At 38.2% G+C, this 14,492-nt stretch overlaps 1 protein-coding gene across 5 annotated transcripts in view; it reads right to left on the bottom strand.

The window, feature by feature from the left end:
* Add3 (adducin 3) overlaps positions 1-14,492 on the bottom strand; it is a 187,454-nt gene that overhangs the window by 7,388 nt on the left and 165,574 nt on the right. For all 5 annotated transcript variants that reach the window (XM_004631519.2, XM_023715469.1, XM_023715466.1 and 2 more), the window contains 9 exons: positions 12,631-12,782; positions 11,253-11,333; positions 9,992-10,141; positions 9,419-9,562; positions 9,210-9,308; positions 7,427-7,609; positions 3,809-4,066; positions 2,282-2,401; positions 1,799-1,885 (listed from right to left, as the gene is read on the bottom strand). In XM_004631519.2, coding sequence (XP_004631576.1) covers positions 1,799-1,885; positions 2,282-2,401; positions 3,809-4,066; positions 7,427-7,609; positions 9,210-9,308; positions 9,419-9,562; positions 9,992-10,141; positions 11,253-11,333; positions 12,631-12,782 — 1,274 coding nt within the window. The remainder of the gene's footprint in view (positions 1-1,798; positions 1,886-2,281; positions 2,402-3,808; positions 4,067-7,426; positions 7,610-9,209; positions 9,309-9,418; positions 9,563-9,991; positions 10,142-11,252; positions 11,334-12,630; positions 12,783-14,492) is intronic.

Raw genomic sequence — 14,492 nt, 5'->3', positions numbered from 1 at the left:
AAAAAAAAAAAAAAAAAAATCCTTATTCAAAGAGATCTAAGCCAATCTAACAGAATACAGAAAACAGAACCTGAGGGGGGAAAAGTACTGAATACCTGAAAGAAAAAAAGAAAGAAAGAAAAGAGAAACTTCTAGAACTGAAGGATATGCTACTACAGGATAGAAGGGGTTACTAAATGCTAAGAACAAAGGCTAAAAAGAGACACACTGTAAAAGCACATAGTCATAAGATTGCAGAACAGAAGGAATGTAGAAAGGTCTTTAAAAGGCTGGAGTGTGGTTTAGCTAAAGATTCAGGAATCACAATGACCTCCTACGTCTCAAAAATAAGATTTAGGAGTGACAACAGAGTAATGCTTTTCATATTTTGGGGTAAAATTATTTCCAAACTAAAATTCTATACTTTTTATATGCATATTTGAAGGTAGAATAAAGGCATTTCAGACTGCCTCTCTCTCTCTCCTGTCTCTATATATTCATATCCCTCTCCCCTCCCCTCCCCTCCTCTCCTCCTTCTCCTACTCACTCTCTCTCTCTCTCTCTCTCTCTCTCTCTCTCTCTCTCTCCACATACAGGCAACAGAGGCTATAACATAGATGAGGTACACAGGAACTCTCAAGATGAGCCTATGCAGCTGACCTAAGAACAAGATTTAAATTACAACTGGGGTCTACAACAGAGAGATTACCTGTGACCTTAGGAAAATAATATTGACTAGTTATTTATTTATTCAGTATAGGGTTTCAATGTGCAGCTCGGACTCATAGTGATCCTTTTGTTTAAGCAGGCACTGAAACAACTGTGCTAATGGGCAGGCCCCTGAAGGATTTTTTTTTTTGCGGTCTGAAGATGCCCTGAGGGCATCTCTGGTGATAGTGATTCTTTTGTCTCAGCTTTCCCAGCACTGGGATTACAGGCAGTGTGCCACTATGCCCAGTTTCTGTAGCCAGCACAGCACTCCTGGAATTCTGGGACTTGGCACGGCATGTGGTACCAGGGATTGAACCTGGGTCCTTGCACTTACAGGCAGGCGTTTAGATTGCTGAACTATCTCCCTGGCTTAGAAAAATAATATTAAGAGGGACTTTTTTCTATTGAAAAATTTGGGAAGAATTAAGATAATGTACTTAAAATACTGAGCCAATTGACAGAAGGAGGCATTCATTAACTCAAGGGTGGGCAGAATTACATAAAAAAGGAAATGTAGTCAGTCACGGCACACTACCTGGCTCAGGAGTCACATACATTTGGCAAATGAAAAACAAAAATGAACAAATTCATGACACACACACACATCTTGGCTGCAGAATGGAGATAGGGCAAAAAGTAAGCAAGTGTAAACAGGGTGAATCTCCATCTTCTGTAAGAAGGGCATTACCACTTTTTTTTTTTTTTTTTTTTTTTGGTGGAACCGGGGATTGAACTCATTACCACTTTTAAGACAAACTCTTCCCAACAGTTTCGCATCTCTGAAAGTGGGAATCATAACCAATGGCTGCTTTTACAACATACTGGCAGTGTTTTCTTTTGGTGATACATAAAGCAATTATACTTGATAATTCATTAAATACAGCTGAGGTCTAAAACTGATCATGAAGGTAAAATTCTGGAAGCAATGAAAGGAACAGAAAGTCCTTTTCCCTGGAAGCTAGGAATTAAGGGTGGCATCTTAAGTCTTGTGAACTACTTGACTTTTTAATGTGTACTGATGTTAATCTTAGTAAAAATTATTTGCACTTAAAAAGCAAAGAAATTATGTAGCAGATCCCAAACAACAATCACATTGCTTCAGACTTACCGATGGAGGCTTATCTACAACAATTCCAGCAAGCAGCTGAGACTGTGGTCCCGCTGTTTTCAGGTCATACCGGTTTTGCTCTCGAATCTGAATTAAAAAACAAGTTCTTAGAGCAACTGAGGATGACCTTTGTTGGGTCTATTCCCATAAGTTTAGTACTTGGTACTTCGGATTAAGAGTATCCTTCTATCCCACTTTAATAAAGATCCCCTCACCAACCTCAAACTCATAATAATTTCTGCCCTTCTTGTCATATGACTTCCTATCATCTTACACTGTTAACTGCATTTCCTTCTAATATCAAGCTTTCCTAAGGCAAGAATGAATGAACGAACGAATGGATGGGTGAATTAATTAATTATTTAATTAATTTTGCCAAGCGGAGGATTGAACTCAGGCCCTTGCACTTGCCAGCTTACTAATGACTTAAAACACAGAAGAGGATAAAAATGTGTTCTTTGGCCACAGAGGACAATGTCTTACCTTGTTTCTTTTTTCTAGAACCTCGTTTGGGTTTGTGTTTAAAGGAACAAATTGATTGGGATCTTCAATTTTGATAGGTGTTCCACTACTAACTTTGGAAGAATCCTCTGCTTTCATCCACTAAATAAAAAAAAAAAAACAAAAAACAGTTGAGAACAAAGCTTTGTGTTTAGGAAGCATTAGTAGGTGTTTCATTAGCTGTTCATAGTTTTAAGGGAGGCATATATTATCCATCCTTTAAAGACACTAAGCAGTATCTTAATTGTCAATTTACACCTCAACAACAGTTCAATTAATGTACTCCTCATATTAGTTAGAAAAAGGCTCACAAAAGCATTCTCTTCACTTTTAAAAAAATTAACAAATGCTGTTTTCATTCGCATGATTACACTGCTAACTAAACATTCTCCTTATGACAGCTTAAAATACAGTACTGTAAACTGCTGAAGTAGACAAAGAGCATGAGCTTCTATGAACTCAGAGCTCTGCCTCCTGCACTAACTCTCGTCAGATGATGAAGGCCCCAAGTCACAGGCAAGAACTCTTCAGATAGTTTTCTAGGCTTTACTTTTTATTTTTGGCCAACAGGAAAGGCTAAGACCTTAATCAGCATTTTATGATGGAATATACTCTGGTAGGACGCAGTTGAACAGGACCACAGGAAGGATCTTACATAATTCTCACTTACTCCACACTATGATCCTGAAGAAAAGGCAAACATTTAACAAATGAAGACTAATCATCAGTCTGTCAATAACACGAATCGTAGAAATTATGAATTTCATTATGTATGTTCTTTTATTGGAGACACATTGTACAGACTAGGAGAAAACCATGTTGTTGCCTAAGCATTTCCATACTGAATGTTATGGCTTATGTGATGGGATAAACTAATAGCTAAAGAACATAATCTCATGGTAAGTACTCCAAAATGAAGTCAAATCTGAAGCAAAATTCTGAAAAAGAAAACAATCCACTTCTCCATCTACAAGATCTTCCATAATGGTAACTTACATAGAGTAACTCACATAACTATAGCACATTTTGGTATTGCTAACTTTTAAAGTTCTAATTTGCAAGTGCAAGATAAACTATACAGAAATATTATGTAGGAGGCTAGAGCCAGCCTTGAGGCAGATGGTCACCACTCAAATTCTAACTTTACCATTAAAAATTATGTTAGTCCCAGTTGCTTAGGTATTTTCATTATGCAAGGAGAAAAACTGTACATGTTTCATATTAGAACTGAATGAGATATGGATGTGTGGCATTTGGAACAATGCTTTAAGTAAAGCTAATTCTTGGTAAATGATATTGTTTTTAATATTATACTCTCCATTTTAATAATTCAGACATTAAAAAAAAAAGGGCTGGGGAGATAGCTCAGCAGCATAAGCACCTGCCTGACAAGTGCAATGTCCTGAGTTCAATCCACAGTATTGCAACCCCCCCAAAAAAAAAACCTAACAACATCACTTCATGAGTAACCAGGCAACACAGTAAGGTAAGCTGTGAAGAGAAGCCTACTGTGATTTTGGTCCTGGGGCTGGTCTCCCCGTTGCGGGACTCCTCAGGCACATTCACTTTCATGTACGTATTGGGCGAGTTCAGCCATCGCGTTTTCTCACGCTGCTGCCTCTGTGCCATGTACTTGAGAGGGGAGAGGGGCACTGTGTCGTCTTCAAAGGAAAAAGCAGTTACAGTTGCTGGAATTTCCACATCACTCTTATGTCGAGGCTTCTCTCGGATGAGAGGATGCCTGTAAGCATAGCCTGTTCTATAACCCTGCGGAAGGGAAAACCAAATTTGAAGCCATCTGTACCAATACAACATTTGGAGCCTAGTTCTTCAAACAAATGACTAAAAACGACTTGTTGGGGCTGGTGAGATGGCTCAGTGGTCTAAAGCACCTACTTAGAACAAGCTTAGCAAAGCACAGGGACCGCGGTTCAATCCCCCAGCACCACATGCCAGCCCGCCCCGCCCCCTGGTGGGCTGAGCTGGCCACACACACACACACACACACACATAAGTAAATAAAATTAAAAACAACAACAATAACAACAACAAAAAAACCCTGACTTGTTGAAAATCTAAGAGGAAAACATCTTTTAAAACCCTATATATGGTAAGCACAGGATCCTGAGCTCAATCCCTGGTACAAAAAAATAAAAATAAAAACAACCCTACTATAACCTCTATATGACAATGGAGTTAAAATTAAGCAAATTTTAAGATTTGGTTAAAAGTGATTGAGGGCCAGCCAAATAGCTCAGCGGATTATAGTACCTGCAAGCAGGCGTAGGGGCAGGGGATTCTATCCCTGGGCCTGCCATTCTGGCCCTGTCCCCACGGTGCACTGAGATAGCAACTGAGACTGGGCATGGTGGTGCAAGCCTGTAATCCCAGCTCTTGGGAGGCTGTAAACAGGAGGATTACCACAAGTCCCAACTAGTAGTGAGACCCTAAACACCCTGTAGACCCTTCCCTAAAATGTTAAAAAAAAAAAAAAGTGATTGCAGCTGGCACTCTAATTTTCATTCATATAAACTGTTCCTGACAAAGCTAATTTCTAAACTGCTGACCAGAAAAATTTTCCTACCTATAAAATGTTTTTTGGGAAACAATCTCAGTGTTCATTTAAGTCCTTATCCCTGGTTCTGAATGCAACTTGCCTTTTGCCTTCTTGGAAGAGGGCAAAATCTAAGACAAGGTGACATTTGCCAGGCTGTTGATGCAGCTCAGAAGTGAGTGCCTTCCTAGCAGGCACGAGGCCCTAGCTCTGTAAAGAAGAAAAAGAAATGCAAAAGCTGAGCACAATACTACATGTCACTAAACCCAGAGCTTGGGTGGTATAGATTGGAGGATCACAAGTTTGAGTCCTGGGCTGGCAAGATAGTTCAGCAGACTAAGCTCCTTTTTAGGCAAGCACAGGGACGGGGCCTTGCCGGCTCTGCTCCCGGGTGCACTGGGCTGGCCTGAGACTGGGTGTGGTTGTGCAAACCTATAATCTCAGTGCTGGGAAGGCTGAAAACAGGAGGATCATTACAAGTTCGAGCTACACAGTGAGACCCTGTACCAAATACATTAAAAAAAAAAAAAAAAAAAAAAGTTTGAGTCCTGTCTGGGCAACTTAATGAGATGCTACCTCAAAAATAAATAAGAAATTAAAAGAGCTGGTGAAGGCCACTGGTTCAATTAGTACTATAAAGAAAGGAATTTGCCAAACTGTAATTTGCTAAGGCATTAATATTCAAAATATATAAAAAACTGAAACAACTAAATAACAAGGAAATATTTTTCAATAACAAAAATGGGCAAGAGATCCTAGTAAACAATTCTCAAAAGATGATACTCAAAATGCCCAATGAGTAAATGAAAAGGTATTCAATGTCACTAACCATCAGGGAAATGCAAATTTAAAGCTTATCTGTTACAGTGTCTATCAAAATGTAAGTCTTGGAAAGGAAACCCATGAGCTCTACTGGTGCGAATACAAAATGACTAGTCACGTGGGAAATGCATGGAAGTATATGATCCAGTAATGCAAAGGCATAGAAAGTGGTATATTAAAGAGATGCTTGTACTCCCATATTTACTGCAGCATTAGTCATAATAGCTAAGAGAAAGAATCAACCTAGTGTCTATAAAATCTAAAAAAATGACAAAGAAAATGTGGCACATATATACAAAACTACGTTATATAGCCTTAAAAAGAAGGGAATTATGTGATGTGAGACAACATCGATGAAACTGGAGGAATTATAGTGAGTGAAATAAGCCAGGCACTGAAAGATAAATACTGCATGATCTCACTTGCATGTGGAATCTAAAGAGTTGAACTCACAAAGCAGAGTGGGACAGTGGTTACTATGGTCTAGGGAGAGAAAGTTGGCCAAGGAATACAAGATTCAGTTACACAGGAAGCTTCAGTTCAAGACATATGCTGTACTTTATAATGACTGTAATTAATGACAATGTACTATAGTCTTTTTAAAACTTTTTTAAATGTATTTGGTAACTATATTCTTGAAGATACTTGTGTATCTCATGTTGGATTCTTTTTTTTTTTTTTTTCCTGGAATCGGGGATTGAACTCAGGCCCTTGTATTTGCCAGGGAAGCGCTTATTCTACTGAGCCATCTCCCCGGCCCCCTCATGTTGGATTCTTAAAAATGTGGTTAAATTACACTGAAATGCCTACCTAGGGTCAGATTCTTATTCTGGAAAATTAAAAAACATAATTTAAAACCAAAGAAAGATATAAATATTGTTGTAAGCTGGCTTAATCAACTCCTTTTTGAAACAAGCTCTGTAACTTCCGTTTTGTAAAACCTTGATTTCTTTTGTAAACTCCCACCAATGTCTAACTGCAAAATGTGACTGTTGGTGCAAATAAGAAAGTGTTTCTCAGCATTTCGAGAAAAGATAAAAAATGTTCAACATTCCACAAAATGAGTTAAACTGTCCTTCCAATTACGAGAATAAACAGAATGCCTAAAAATGGGTTAAGGGCTGGTGAGATGGCTCAGTGGTCTAAAGCACCTACTTAGAACAAGCTAAGCAAAGCACAGGGACAGAGGTTCAATCCCCCAGCACCACATGCCAGCCAGCCCCGCCTCCTGGTGGGCTGAGCTGGCCACACACACACACAAAATAAATAAATAAATAAATAAATAAATAAATAAATAAATAAATAAATAGATAGATAGATAGATAGACAAATGAATAAAAAAAAACCAAAAAAACAACTAAATCACTTTAAAAAAAAATGGGTTAAACTGTCATCAGATGTCCTTCTGACCACCGGAACAAAAACAATGCCTAAGCCAAATAAGGACATATTCCTGTAGGGTTTTAAAAATGACCTTGTCTACAAAAACAGAGTTAACCCTTGGTTATGACTAACTCTGTAAAACTCCCCCCCCACTTTTGTGGCTTTCTGCTTTAAAAACTGTGTCACTCCAGCTAGGTGCGCACTCTTGTTAGTTTTCTAGAGACAGTGTTGCCGCTGAGCTCAGCTAATAAAGTGCTCCAAAATGTCCCTTTGGTTTTGGTGTCGATTGGTTTTGTGACGTGCCACAAGTATCTGCTCTCGAAATCAAAGCCATGAAACCCAAATATATGATTCAATTTTTCACCTACCAAATTATCCAGAGTCCTCATCAGCCCTTCAAATTCAACTTCTCCAACCTTCCATTTCTGCTGGGAACCCATGTTTACACCTCCTCCTCCAGCTGCTGCTACAGTGTGAGTGAAAGCTTTATACTTCTGAAGATCCAGCACAAGCAGATTGTCTACTCCACCTGAGCCTGCTAATGCCTGCACCTGCAATCAACAGGAAAGCACAGACACACAAAACTGGGAAGACTGCTAATGACTATTTTAGTCAATACAAAATTCAGTTACACAGAAAGCTTCAGTTCAAGAGATAAGCTGTACAATATAACGGCTGTAATTAATGACAATGTACTGTATTCTTGAAGAAGATACTTGTACATCTTTCAAACATGTACTTTTTTTTTTTTTAAATATACTTGGTACACAGTCTCACTATGCAGCTTGGACTTGTAGTGATCCTCCTGTTTTCAGCCTCCCCAGCACTGGGAATACATGCATGTGCCACCACGCCTGGTCTCGGTGGTCAGCTCAGCATCCCTGGTCCGGGGCCAACATGGCATGTGATGCCAGCGATTGAATCCCGGTCCCTGTGCTTGCCTAAGCAGACACTTAGTCTGCCAAGCTATCTCACAAACATGTATAATTTTAATTTGGCAGATATCCACATACTCATTCAGGCTACTAATAATGACCAAGCAACACTGTTGGGCAAGTAGAAAGCTCAAATATCTTTTCCCTTTAGCTAAAAAAAGACACCTTTCAGGTCTCTAGTCCTCCTGCTGGAAAGCACATTTATTTTTTTTTTTTTAATTTTTATTTATTTATTTATATTTTTGTGTGTGGCCAGCTCAGCTCACCAGGGGGCGAGGCTGGCTGGCATGTGGTGCTGGGGGATTGAACCGCGGTCCCTGTGCTTTGCTTGGCTTAGCTTGTTCTAAGTTGGTGCTTTAGACCACTGAGCCATCTCACCAGCCCTGGAAAGCACATTTAGAACCACATCTTTTAGACATATTTTAAGCAACTGAGTTCTCTTATCTAATTCAAAAGTTATTTTCTTGACAGTTTCTCATTATCTAGTTAGTATTTTTTGGTGAAAGGTTTAATAATTTTAAAATAAATATAGGACACTACTTTAAATTGAAGGCTATGTGAACAGAAGTTGTTACTCATGGTCTCAGGCTTTTTTGAGCTTCATTTGAGAAGAGGACCATTAAAACAAAAAATAAGTTGGTTATTAATATAAGACACACTTCATAGAAAAGTTTTTTCCCTTGACCTTTTCTATGGCACTTCCAGTTAAGGTTATTATCATTTGCTTCAAGAGAATCTGGTTGCTTTTGTTTAAGACGGAATTTAGAGCCTTTATATACAACACCTTCTCTGAGGAAAAATATGGTTAATAAATATCAGGTCATATTAAAGAGGTTGTGGAAATGTTATGGTATGAGTTCATAAAACTTCTGGCTCCAGTCTTTGTTTTTTTGTTTTTTTACAAAAGTAGCCACAATATATTTGATTCTTGATGATTTGTAGCTATCTTTGTTTCTTAATTAGCACTAGTGGGTGAAAACGGAAAGGGTTGTGGGAAAAATGTTTACTAAGGTAATTAGAATTATATGTGTATGAATTTTAATGTTCTTTCTTATTTTCCAGAAATAATTACATTGACAAGTCTTTTTATTTCAGTAGAGATTTTCTTAAAAGGTAAAACAAAAAGTCACTGACCAATAGGTTTTAGAAATATATAAACAGAAAATCCAACTTAATGGGCAAATAATAAAGCAACAGAAGGGCTAATTTTTCCTACCTGAATCTCACAGGCTATCTGTACATTAAAAATATAATGAAAAGCTTCTTCAACAGTTTCTCCAAGTGCTATCACGCCATGATTCCTGAGTACCAGCACCTAAAATAGAATCCTCAGAGCAATCACTTTAAATAACTGGTGTAGCTCACACTGTTTTCATCAACAGCACAGTAACAAAAATAGCTCAGATAAAGACTCTTACTACACACCTTGCAATTTGGCCCCAGAACTTTCTGCAGCTGAATTCTCTCCTCCTGCTCATCAAGGGAGCCTTGGTAGTCATAATAGGCGACATCTCCCAGAATAAGGGACTCTTGAGAAATTGGAAGAATCCCGTATTTCATGGAGGACACCTATTTGATTGGGTCCATACCAACAAAACAAGTTATGTTACCACAAATATTTCCAAAGGAACCAATACTTTAGGCAGCTCAGGTGGGGCTATTGCAGCCCACCTCCCACTTCAGTTTTTCACATCTTCCAGGAAAAAAGGGGGCTCACAACTCAGCTGTCAAATATTATGAAAGAAATTTTGTTCTAAAGACTCAATGACCCAATCATAAGCTGATTAGTTTTAAAATCCAAATGCTATCTCTCCAGCTGTTTTCTCCAATGGTAGCATTTGGCTAGAGCCTTTTGCTCTGTGGTTATGTAGAGGATTAATATTTCAAATATGGTTTTGAATGGCAGGCTCTGAAAGAACGCAGACAGTAAACTAGCATGCTGGGAAAGTCAAGTACATTTTCAGAGTCATCACTGGTTCTGGCCTCTCACTGACTTACAGCTGCTGTAGCAAGGGTGTGGATGTGTATCACACACTTAACATCAGGACGAGTTGAGTAGATTGCAGCATGGGGACTGAATCCTGTATGGTCAATTTTCAAATTAGTACTTCCCTGGTCAACCACTTCTCCAATTATATTGACTTTTACCTGGAAAAATCAGAAAGACATATTCAAATGCTATAAATGTTATCAGTTTGTCTATATTCTACAAGCTAGCCAGGGAGTGGTAAACTTGTGGGAAGGGTCATATAGTAAATATTTTTTACACTCTGGGATACTGTTGCAAGAGTTCTTTATCATCCTTCAGTTTTTTTTTTTTTTTTTTTGCGGACCCGGGGATTGAACTCAGGCCCTTGCACTTGCCAGAGAAGCGCTTATTCCACTGAGTCATCTCCCCGACCCTCTGCAAGAGTTCTTATATTGTCATGGTAGTACAAAAGTAGCCAGAAACAATTTGTAAGAGACTGGGGTCTGGTGTGGTGGCCCAGGTCTACAGTCGCAGCCCTCAAGGAGACTAAGGTAGGAAGATTGTGAGTTCAAGCTCATCCTAGGCAATTTAGCAAGATTTTGTCTCACATTAAAAAGGGATGGGTACTGTAGTGCAATGCAAAGGTCCTGGTTCAACCCCCAGTACCAAGAAAAATATTGGTTTGGTTTTGTTCCCATATAACCTTAGAAAACACATAATTTGTGACAAAAACTTAGTTTTAGCACAAAGGAGAGTCTCCAAGAAACTGAGTTAACTTTAGCTCTTTACTAGGGATTCAGACAAACTCAGCATCTTCTGGACCAGGTGGAAAATTTTCACTTACTAACATTGCAGCACCCAGGGTAGCTCCTGCTATTCTAAGAGCTGAGGTTACTAGGTAGGAATACAATCATGGACAAGAGAAAATGCGAGTCCAGAGTCCATACTAATACAAACTGAGCTGCTTAAATTTAGCTATAAAATACATACTGACTGTGTGTCTCGTTAAAAACAGAGTCTAGAATGTACGAGATGGAAAACACAAGATTCTCTTCAAACCATAAAAAAGTCAAAAGTTGGATGTTAATTCCAACTCATTAGTCCCTTCAAGCGCTTTTTCACTTGAATGATGAAGCTTTTCTTAAAAATCCACATAATTTTCCAGACCCTTCATTGTTCACTAGTGTTTCGCAATCCATACCTTCTTGTTCCATTCAGTGCTAAGCAGTAAGAACTGTCGGGAAAAAATAAGGGAGATCAGAAACAGTAACACAGGAATGAAAAGTATACCAAATTGGAAGCTGTAGCTTCAGAAAAAGATAGGCCTCTGGGAATTATTATAATGTGGTCTTGCTCCTTACTTATTCTTACCTGGAAGACAAGAAAACAACAGAATCTTACTTCAAAGGCTATATGTTTTTCAGTACAAGTGTGACTAGCAATCATTTTCAATCATCTAGTGGATAAAAAAAAAAAACAACAAAAATTCTAAGTCTATAATATGAAACTTTCAAAAAGTTTTCCTCACTTTCAAATAACTTGCTGAAAAACTCAATACTATATTCCCAGTTTTAAAAGCTGTATAGTTTTTTTTTTTTTTTTTTTTTTTGCGGTACCGTGGATTGAACTCAGGACCCTACGCTTGCCAGGTAAGCACTTATTCTGAAAAATGTTTTTGAAGTGGTTTTTGTTTTATTATTTTCCCATTTATGGAGCTTCTCTAGTTATTTTGGGGTTCCAGCATTGCTTTGGGTCAAATATATTCAGGAAACATAAATGTCGATATTATTAAACACAAAAATGCTTTAACCTTTATTGCAACATGAAAATTAAAGGAGTTGGATATGGTGGTGTGCCTGTAATCCCAGCACTCAGGAGGGCTGAGGCATGAGGATCACTGAGTTTGAGGCCAATCTGGGCTATATACGGTGAGTTCCAGGGCCAGTGTGAACTGTGTGTGTGTGTGTGTGTGTGTGTGTGTGACAGAGAGGAGAATAAAAAAGAAAATTAAGAGAAAATGAGCAGGAATGAGAACATTTCTTCCTAGGAAGTGGAAACTAAACGTGGAGATCTAAGGAATGTCCAGGGAGATGAAAGAAAGATTTTTGGTGGATTGTATTATATGTCTATCATGCTCATTATATTATCATTTTAGTATTTTTTTCATTCCAAAGAGTGTTTTATTTCTAAGTACAAAGAGCAAACAAAATAAGTGCTTGCCTGGCAAGCACAAGGGCCTGAGTTCAATCCCTGGGTTCTGCCAAAAAACAAAAACAAAAACAAAACAGTAACAGAACCAAGATGATAGTCAACAGGAAAAACACACTTAAATATAAAAACTTTCCTGACCCTTTAACGTTTCTTCCCCAAATGTTTTTTGATGTCACATATAATTAACAGGAACAGGGATAATTCTGCCATAGTATTTTTCCTTGAATAGGTTCTACAGCTGTTTTCTTTCCAAGGAAGAACACAGACAAGAGAGAAGAAAACTATCATAACTGTAGCCTCTTTTGGAGATAGTACGTAAATCAGCATTACATTGTTATTCTGCAAACTGTATTCAGGAAATGAAGTCTGAAAACTGGACTTCCAAATAAAAGCAAGAACATGGTTACTTTTTAACAGAAATTAAAAAAAAAAAAAAATCAAAAACCAAAGAACTCACTGAGATGTATGTATTTGCCAGGTGTGCCCATCCAAATAAATCTGCAAGTCTGTACAGGCTGGCAAGTTTACAACGAGTAAGTTTTTCTCCTTTCACATATGAGGATGTATCTGCACCAGGGAGGTCATTAATAGGTGTGATCATGCCAAGACCTAAGACAGGAAAATTGTGGAGAGAGATTCATAGTCAAGTAATAGCTTACCTGGAAATTAGACCTCAGGAAGCAGCCAGCAACTGAGAGCATTTAACCTTGTACATAATCAACTCATACAAGGTTTTACTAGCTTACCCTCTTTCAGAGAAGTATACCAAGAGTGAACTAAGTATCAGCTATCTTTTGTGACTGCTTCGTCTAGTACTTACTGGGGAAATGACTATATCAGATCCCTGGGGAAAAATGTTTCCCTGATTCCAAAGGTGAAAAGTGTTCTTAAATATTGAGGCTTCTGCTAATGTTGTGATAGAAAGACCTCAAAAAACAATGTATACAAATAATAATTTAAGTCTATAATGACCCAACTTCCAAGTTTAACTGTTGCTAATTTCAAAGTTCAACTTTGGTTCAGTCTTCATTCTCCTTGACCTCTTTCTGCCTGGCACCTTTTTCCACTGTCTCTTTCCTAGAATACCCCACCCCCCTCTTCCCTATTCTTCCTCCAACTTTCTGACTTTTCACCATGAAAAATTATACACTCTTAAGCTGCTTCATGTTTATTTCTGTGTGACCACACCCTGATGTTTATCTCTGACCTTGACTTCTTCCCTCTCTGTTAGTCAGCTATTTCTAACAGCCTGCAACACAAAAGCACATTAAAAGGTTCTCAAAGTGATTTTACCCTGTTTTTCATATTTTCTCTACTTTTCTAGTATTGATGAAATAGCAAACTGTGCAGGATGAAACCCCCTAACCTCTGTCACCACACTCCATCATCCTCTTTACAAGGCTCCTAGTTTTTCATACCTGAGTCCAGGTCTAACAAGTGGATCCCATGCTAACCTCTCTGGTTCTTGTCTCTATAAATTTATTCTGAAGAAAGTCACCTGAGTTTTAAAAGCAATATATTGTTTTTAATCCGAGAAAACAAGCACAGTCACAACTTCTATTAGAGAGAAGCCTCAAATGTGAGATCTAATTATGAAATGGTAAAAATTCAGAGTTTTAAGCATATGTTAGCCATACAAAAATAGTATGATTTCTGACATCCTCATACTATTTCATACTTTCCCTTTCAAATTAAGTTCTATTTTTCAGACCATCACATAATAAGCAAGCTGCTTGATTTCTACTTCCTGACATCTGAACACAGACAAGGTTGTCCTATTGCTACCCTTTGTAGATTCCAGCAGGCCAGCCAACCCCTGCAGCTTTGTGTTCCGGACACAGAATCTAGGCCATTCACAGGACTGTTTTTCTTATTACTGTTTTCTCTTACTAGTCTTCCTCTTAGAATTTTTCTTTCTGGACTCTTTTCTTCTATGTCTACAGCTCTTATATGAATATTTAATCAATGCCTAGAGTAGCATGTACTCTTGCTCAAAACTACCTGTCAAGTCTCTTCCCTAAGAGCTCAGGCTGTATTTTGACTGCCATGACATCTTGGCCACTCAAACTGAGCACACTGAAAGCTTAACTTCACCTATTTCCCTAGTCAGACTCCATTACTAAATCTGCTCTTTGCTATTTTTGTTCAAACTACAAAGTCTTCCTGTCCATTCTTTAATCAGAAAACAGTGATTAAGAAAAAAATACACACACACGCGCACGCACATATATATCTCCATCCCGGCTTAAAATGGCTTCCCACTGAAGTTAGGAGTAAATACAAACTTTTAAATTTGGCTGTGACATTATTTATATCAAA

Source organism: Octodon degus, unplaced genomic scaffold (genome assembly GCF_000260255.1).
Source record: "Octodon degus isolate 3935 unplaced genomic scaffold, OctDeg1.0 scaffold00042, whole genome shotgun sequence".
Taxonomy (NCBI): domain Eukaryota; kingdom Metazoa; phylum Chordata; class Mammalia; order Rodentia; family Octodontidae; genus Octodon; species Octodon degus.
This window is presented reverse-complemented; position numbering and strand designations above follow the sequence as displayed.